Raw genomic sequence first — 8143 nt, 5'->3', positions numbered from 1 at the left:
AATAAATAAATAAAAACCACTGAAGAAACTTACATATAGTGAAATGAAGGCGCTGTTTTGAAGCAATATTGTGCTTTTTTGGAAAGTCGCTGCCAGGCATCTGGAGGCATATACCCACCCAAATTGGCATCACCATCCTCCTCTTCTTCCAAACGATTAAGACCCATGAAGGACAACTGTGCTTACAAAATAATAATAATAATAAAAATTTAATTTAATCAAAATTGGCAGGTTATCAGTTCTGAAAAAGTAAATAAACAGCGACTCACTAAATGCTCTGCAAACGCAGAGGGGTCAAACGCCGAGCCCTCAGCATGCAGCTGACTGGCCTTTTCTCTCCCCAGGTCTGTCGCTAGAACAAGCAGCTGTGCATCAAGTGCAGCCTCTCGAGCCTGTCTGACTGTGTGGAAGTGTTCAGACCACAATCATGTTATGAACTGAAGCAGATCATTGTTTTAAATACAGAGCCGAGACGAGCAGAGACGAAAGGTCAAAACCCAATAAAAAAATATATATATATATATACATATATATATTACCATTAGCAAACAGCTTGTTGGCCTCCTCCAACACATCAAAAAGTTTATTGTTAGCAGGATTCAGCATGTCCTCACGGTTTTCTTCAAGCAAAAGAAAATCGATGAACACATTAGATCGTAGGACAGGACATGTAATTTGAAGAATGTAATATTAATTTCAAGATCATATTGTTGAAAAGAACTCAGTGGTGAAACTCACGCTGAACAGAGTTGATAAGGTCTCTGTACTGGCTTCGGATCTCTCTTCGCTGTGCAGGGTCATCGTCTTCCTCGTGTATCCCTGATGGACCTGCACCTTCATCCTCTTCACCAGTGTCTGCTGACCTTTCTGGTCTACTGCGCCCTACCGCTCCATTAGCAGCCTCCTCCTGAATGCTTCTGCTGGTCTTCCGTTTTGACTCAGACATCTTTAAGACCCTCTTTGAAAGTGTGGATGTATTTCTGTTTGAAATTACACCTCTGCAACTCGATCCTTAAATGGAATAAAGAGCAAAATAAACCACACAAAAAAATATAATAATTTGCTGATCACTACAAATGCAACCAGATGGCTTTAAATGAAGTATATATAAATTAAGTATGGCAGATGTTATCGTTTTGGTATTTTCTAATGATGTAAGTGATCTGAAATGCTAGTTTCATAGATTGTTTTCCATATGATACAGCCAATGATATGGTTGGTGACCATACCACTAAATTTTAGTTTTCAATTTAATCAGACTTTTATAGTGTCAATATAATTATTTTCAGTCCACTTCCCACCCACACAGCAAGTATTGTCTGTATATACTGACTGTCTGTTTTCCTCCTTCCTTGGGGTGAGCCATTTATTTTTGCAGATGTTAAGAACAAAATATTTTATTGGAACTCTGAAAGACAATATAAATACTCTATATATTAGGGGTGCAACGGTACACAAGATTTTCCTTGTCTCACAACCTGCAGTCGTGGTGGTGGAGTGACAGAGACACTGCTTTTAAAGTGTGAGGCAGAGATTAAACAAACTTGTGTTCGGCCACTTATTACGTTCCAAAGGGAAGATTTGAACCACGTTCCACACGTAAAAAGGATTGCATTTGTTACAAATGTATACCAGACTGAATTGAATAACTGGAACCATGTCCTGTGGTCTGATGAGACTAATAGCATGTGTGGTGGTGCCCTGGTGAGAAGAACCAAGAAAATTGTGTCTTGCCCACAGTCAAGCATGGTGGTCTTAGCATCATAGTCTGGAGCTGCATGAGTGCTGCTGGTACTGGGGATCTGCGGTTCATTGAGGAAAACATTGATTCCAACATGTACCATGACATTCTGAAACAAAACATGATGCCCTCTCTTCAGAAACTGAGCCAAACGGCAGTTTTCCAACATAATAACGACACCAAACATGCCGCCAAGATGAAAACTGCCTTGCTAAAGGTAAAGTGATGGAGTGGCCAAGTATGTATCCAAACCTGAACCCTATTTAGCATGTGTAGGGCATCCTCAAGCAGAAGGTGGAGAATCCCCATGTTTCTAACATTCAGCAGCTCTGTGGTGTCATTATGGAGGAGTGGAAGAGGATCTCCGCAACAACTTGTGCAGCTCTGGTGAATTTTATATCCAGGAGGATTAAGTCAGTGCTAGATAACAATTTTGACATGTGAATTTAGGGTGTACTCACTATTGTGTCCAGCTATTTGGACAAATAATGGCTGTAAGTTAGTTTTAGAGGACAGTAAATCTATACTGCTATACAAGCTGCACACTGACTACTCTAAAAATAATATCTGAGTTTCAATTTTATAGTATTGTCCCTTGAGAAGAAATAATAGGATTGTTGCTGAAATGTGAAGGGTGTACTCACTTTTGTGAGCTAATGTGTGTGTGGAATAATGTCCTCACTTCTCACTGCTGACAAATACAGGCACTTATATTAAGATTCTTCTCCATCATGCATTACCATCAGGGCGACATTGGATTGACAGCAGATCATTCTGCAGATTGTTATTAAGAATAATATCTTTAGCATAAAGAAGAACAAATAGTCCTCAATGTAACAGTTTTTCCCCCACAATCTGAATACAACGTTATAAAATATTGATTTGATTTAGATTTCTCTCCTGATAACTTACTATCCCTTTTTGTTTTGCTATTAACACTTCTATTTTTGAAAGCATTCTAACTTTGCAGCATTTTTTTTCCACTTTTGCACAGTACTGTGGTGTGGGGGTGTGTGTGTGTGTGTGTGTGTGTGTGTGTGTGGGGGGGTTGTTTAAATATATGAATTTGTATCACTTATTTTATTCATTTGTATAATTGACCCAAATATGAATAACTACAACTCTGCTCTCAAGTAAAGACTATTACTCGAATGATATGAACATGCCTGGTAGGAACATATCTTCTTATATTTACAATATATGTTTAAATGTAAAATATTTATTAAATCTCTGTTACCAGTGTCGGGCTTCTAAACGCTAGCTGCCATCAGTCGGGTTCTTTGAAGAGTTGAAGCTGTTGCTAGTCCTCCAAAAAGCAGTACTAATCGCTAGAAACAAACGCACAACCACCCAGGCTTGTGAAAACGTCCATCACAGTCTTACAAAAGCATTCGTTCTACATCACTATCATTACTTATCTGGTTATTTAATATAGTTCAGTGTACAGTCGCTAGACACACTCACCCAGCCTGCAGATGCCTGCTTCCAAACTCCTGTACAGACGGCTTCGCGCGAAAACAAACACGGAAGTAGACTGATTTTGCATACTCGGCTGAATTTCAAACAGCCCCACACCCCTTATTTAGGTGCACTACGTAGGGTTTATTGGAATAGCACAACCCCTAAGTGTAAGTGCACTATTTTTCGGGTCTTGCGTCATTTAAAATTTCTCCTTTGAACCAGCGGACTTAGGCTACCTTAAAGCGCTAGATACATGTCGTAAATACGAGTTTTCAGTCTAAACACCGCTTATTGTCACCCCGTGCTCCATGTTGTAATTAAACCGTACGTTTTTTAAACCAACAAAAACAATTTCAGCTACGTTTATAAATAATTAATTATTATTTTTTATTTCTCTGTTCTTTTTTAACAGTGCATAAATTGTGAATTTGAGGGTAGCAGTAACGCTTCATGTAACATGTCAGAATGAAAGTGCTGGGGCTTTTACACGTGACTTCAAATGAAACTATTAGTAATATCTTTTGGTGCTTTAAAAATAAATGGGTTTTTTTTGTTTGTCAGTTTAATCGTTTATTTTTAATGTGTCACTTTACCAAAGAACGTGCGGGGAAATAATCATTATTTTGGACAATGAACATCGCAGTCGACTCTACACCGTGAAATATATTCGGCTCAGACGGTAAAGAAAAAGGAAGTGGGTTGAATCGACTCTCCAGCGACTCACAACTCCATCAGACTTATGAGGAGTCGATTCTCTTGAGTCGAACAGTTTATCGGTACGCTTTGGTTGTGACTCCACCTACAGGAAAAACACTCGCGTTTAATTCCGGAAATGAAGAAACTCGTGATGTCAGGAGGAGAGTAGAAAGGGTTGAGTTGTTAAGCATAGGAACAATCTTCCTTTTTTGGATTTTATTTATTTATAAACACATTCGTAGCATCTGGCTGTAATGGGTGCGATGAACGGGTGGGAGACAGATCCCCTGAGCCTCTGGGTGTCAACGCCATGAAGTGAAGTTACTGTCAGCGACAAAACTGCTCTATTTTGCTTCCTATTCCTGGATTTTCTGACCTTCATCTAAATATGACCCGACATGTTTTGGAACAGGTGACAGATTTCGGAGATTTTACCCGAGGTAAAGAACTGAAAGACTTTTTGAAGCAGTTTAATAGTAAAAATTCTACAAGAAGCTGCTTGGCTAATATCCGCATTAGTCCAGATGGGCGACACATTCACATTATCCAGCGAGCTCCGAGAACTGGTCTCATGACCCATGACAGATATCAGAGAGCCCACCTAGCACAATGGCAGGAGCATCAGGATTTAGTGCTGACGCGGAATGTCTCCATAGTTGACCTGCTTTATTTCAACCAGCACCACTCAGAGGACGAAGCACTTCTGCTGGGAATAATATTCGAGAATGGCAAAGCAGAAATTTGGAAATTTGCTGAGAGGAAACGTGGATGGAGCTTGCTTCAGACTGTGGAGCTCTGCAACAGCCCCAGAGCCAAAATCGTTTCAGTTTGCATTAGTCAGAATTTCATTATATGGTGTGAGGAGAGACCTCCTTCAGAGAGCTTGTCAGTCTCCAGTGTGGATCGCAGACACTTCTCGTACTGCATCTGCAAAAGGACTTTTGATGTAGATGAACGAGGGATCTCCTTAGGCGGAGTGAAAACGGCACTGCACAATAATCCACATTATTCAGTTACCAGCACTGGAGATATTGTATATCTGCTACCAATTATAGAGCAAGACTCTTGCACCACTGTTAATAAGGTGTTTTTATCATGGTCTCCTCAGACTGATGTCTATAAGGTCCACAGTGCCAGTAATGGAACACTGCTTATCAGAAATACTGCAGCAAACAAGCAGTTAGACTTTAAAAGATTGGTCACTGACTGCATTGGGTTTCTGTCCACCATTATCCCACCTGACATTTATGGTTTTAGTCCTGTTGGACATGGGGATATCCTGCTCCTTCTCAGCTCCGGTTGGGTTTGCATGATGCAGAGAGACGGAAGTCTTCGGCAGATTTATAAACTGCCTGACAACTGCCTCACTACATGTGGGACTCAGAACAGCTTAAACGTGTATGATGAAATTGTTGTACTTACAGTGGGCAGAATGATGTACCTAATTGACATTAAGTGTGGCATGGAGTTGGAGAGGATCCCTTTAAAAACAGAAGGCCTCCTTTTTGTGAACTGTTTGGAGACGCATTCCCCACAGATGTTCACAGATGCTGGGTTATATACAGTAATCCAGAAGGAGAATGAAGCTAAATCCCAGCCATCCATCGCCAATTTACAAAATATTAACCTGAGTGCTGTCTTGGTTGAGGCTGTGTTTGAGGAGGCATGTAAATATTATCAACAAAGAAGTCTTAGCACCACACAGCTGACAGCTGAAAAACTTAAAAAGGGTGGGATGTTTCAGGCACCGATCACACTGGCAGACATCATCAGGAATTATCTGGGCAATAGTAAGATAAAACCGACAGTGAAGGATTCTTCAGGACATGAAAAACTAATAAACTGTCTGGACACTGAGCTGAAGAGTTTAATTGCCCTAGAAGACATTAAAGCATCAGTGGTGAAAGCCTCTGAAAAAGATCTACAGAGTTATTGTGAGACTCTTGTTCAGCAGGAACTGTGTAGACTTCTCAGCTCAGACATCGATCGGGAAAACCTACAATATCTGAATAGTATGTTCCAACTATTTCCTACCCAGACTTGGCAAGCAGTAAAGGCTGTGTTCCAACTCCGATGTAATGGCGATGGCTCGTTATCCAGCAAAGCTCCTGCTGAATTATGGAAGATCGTTCTAAGCCCTGTTCAGGCAACACCAAACTACTGTAATAATCAGCAGAAAAACACCCCAGCCAATGGTGCACTGCCAGTCTTCGAGTTGCTGTGTCACTCCATCTTTAAATTCCAGCCCAGCTGGCTTCCCAAGTTTTTGGAGCTGGCACAGCAGCAGTCCAGCTCTTCATCTACGTCTTCCTGGAATTTCGGAAAGGAAACATCTGAGAGCCTACCTTTATACAAACGGGCTCTTGCGGTCATTCCTTGTAAAATTGCCTGTCAGGACTTGGAGGTGGAGCTGCTCTTGTGTAGCCAACGACCTAATGCAGTAATGCAAGCACTCCGCATGCTCATAGGACAAGGCCAGTGGGATCGTGTTATCCAGGTGGCTGAGAGATACTGCCGTCAAAGCCCTCTTCTCAATAAAGAGATTTTTAGCACACTTCTGATTGAGGTGTCCCAACATAGAGACCTGGACCCCTACCTGGACTTACTATGGGCCCTTTGTCCAGAGGATATGACTGTTACTGGAATTTTAAACATAGTGCTAAAAAATTTGCCATCCACTACACAGTCATTGGACCCATTCCAAGGACATTCGGAGGGGAGTCAGCTCACCATTGGGCTTCTAAAGCCTCTGCTGAGTAAAGTTCTCCAGCGGGAGACAAGATCCAGCCAGAGGTATGCAGACATTCTGCAGTCCCCCACCTTCCCTCCACCTACACCCCAGCGTCAGGTCGTAGAGCTGCCTGAAGTCAACACTGAGCTGGACATTGACTTGAAGGAGAAATTGGCATCTGGATTTCCAGTCAGCACTGTCTGACATTCCCAGACACAAAATTAGTTCAGTATCATCATTGACTGGTTCTTGCACAGGCAAGATAATGTTGTTCTTAGTGTTATTGCTGATACCAGAAATAGGAACCTTAATGGGGCCTGCATTAAAGGCTTTTAAAATATTGATTGGTCTGTAGTGAACTGCGTGAGTTTAAGTATGGCTTTTTTTTATATTTAAAACAGTTTGTTTGGAGCACATAATTTTATGGGTTTTTATTTTTTGACCTAAGGATATTATTCTTTGATCTGATTGTTTGATATGATTGTTTCCTATTTTTAAGGTCCATGGTACATTTATTGTATGCTTTTTTACTGAGTTTACTAACGGTTGTGTCAAAGTCACATCATAGTACATTTTCTGTTGAATATGTCATCAAACTGGTTACTTTCAATGCAAATAGAAAAAGATCTTACCTTATTCAAGAGTAACAGTTGCAAAAGTGTGCTATTATAGCCCAGTGGTGCAGCCTGTGGTTCAGTCATTACAGAAAACCTACTAGAACCGAGTGCGGAGCTGCACTGAGCCATACTTTCCACCTCTGGCAGAGAAAAATGTGATTATTGCTATAACACTACTAAATAATGTGCATAATATTACAACATTGCAACTTAACTGTAGTCTGTAGTAGTGAACATATAATATGTTAATTCATAATGTATATCACTTAAAGCCTAAAAATTACAACTTCTTTAAACAGATAGGTGATAAGGTAAAGGATTAAACACTGGTTAGGATTTGTGTCTTTTTTTAGAGCAGTCACTCAAATCAATACAAACCTATTCTGACTGTTCACATTCATCCTTTGGTGAAACATTTCTATAGTGGTGTGAATCTAGCATGATGATACAACCATCCATAGGGCATAAGGGCTCACTGAATTGTTCAAGTATGGAAAAATGTAAGTCTTGTGCAGTGACCACTGCAGTCATCAGATCTCATCCCCTAAGGTATATTATGCAGTGATCAAACCAGCAATATGTTTTGGAAGAATAGTGTTCATCTTTTTAATACACTTCTAGAGACTTGGAAAAGACCTAGTCTCTTATAATTGCCAACCCCTAATTTGTATTTTCCTCCTTTTACTTTATCACCTGTATGTGTATTTCATAGTAGATTACTTGACATGACTGTTCCAAGCATGTATACAAATTTACCCTTAGAAAAACAAAAATCTAATTTATAAACATGAAAACACTGGCTGTATACTCTGATCTTCTTTCCTTGATTCAAAAAAGTCATTGCCATAGCCTGCAACTGCATTTTTAAACATGATTTTATTTAACAATGCAGTAACA

The 8143-nt window shown here is 40.2% G+C and overlaps 2 protein-coding genes across 2 annotated transcripts in view; one reads left to right on the top strand and one right to left on the bottom strand.

Annotated features, from left to right (window-relative positions):
• Positions 1-3331, bottom strand: part of nsmce4a (NSE4 homolog A, SMC5-SMC6 complex component) — a 6401-nt gene extending 3070 nt beyond the window's left edge. Inside the window, exons 1-6 of the mRNA XM_046865971.1 lie at positions 3206-3331; positions 2979-3069; positions 739-1011; positions 540-620; positions 270-400; positions 34-176 (exon numbers count right to left, since the gene is read on the bottom strand). Of these exons, the coding sequence (XP_046721927.1) occupies positions 34-176; positions 270-400; positions 540-620; positions 739-946 (563 nt within the window). The 5' untranslated portion in view covers positions 947-1011; positions 2979-3069; positions 3206-3331. The remainder of the gene's footprint in view (positions 1-33; positions 177-269; positions 401-539; positions 621-738; positions 1012-2978; positions 3070-3205) is intronic.
• Positions 3332-3992: 661 nt separating this feature from the next.
• Positions 3993-6969, top strand: LOC124396716 (Hermansky-Pudlak syndrome 6 protein). Its single transcript, XM_046865957.1, has one exon. It carries the CDS (start codon positions 4287-4289, stop codon positions 6831-6833), a length of 2547 nt encoding a protein of 848 aa, XP_046721913.1. The 5' UTR covers positions 3993-4286; the 3' UTR covers positions 6834-6969.
• Positions 6970-8143: the final 1174 nt, after the last annotated feature.

This window comes from Silurus meridionalis, chromosome 2 (assembly GCF_014805685.1).
Source record: "Silurus meridionalis isolate SWU-2019-XX chromosome 2, ASM1480568v1, whole genome shotgun sequence".
In the NCBI taxonomy this organism is placed as follows: Eukaryota; Metazoa; Chordata; class Actinopteri; order Siluriformes; family Siluridae; genus Silurus; species Silurus meridionalis.
This window is presented reverse-complemented; position numbering and strand designations above follow the sequence as displayed.

Bases quoted from the DNA above. Each gene is read 5' to 3' on its own strand.
- LOC124396716 (XM_046865957.1), top strand. From the start codon at position 4,287: ATGACCCGACATGTTTTGGAACAGGTGACAGATTTCGGAGATTTTACC.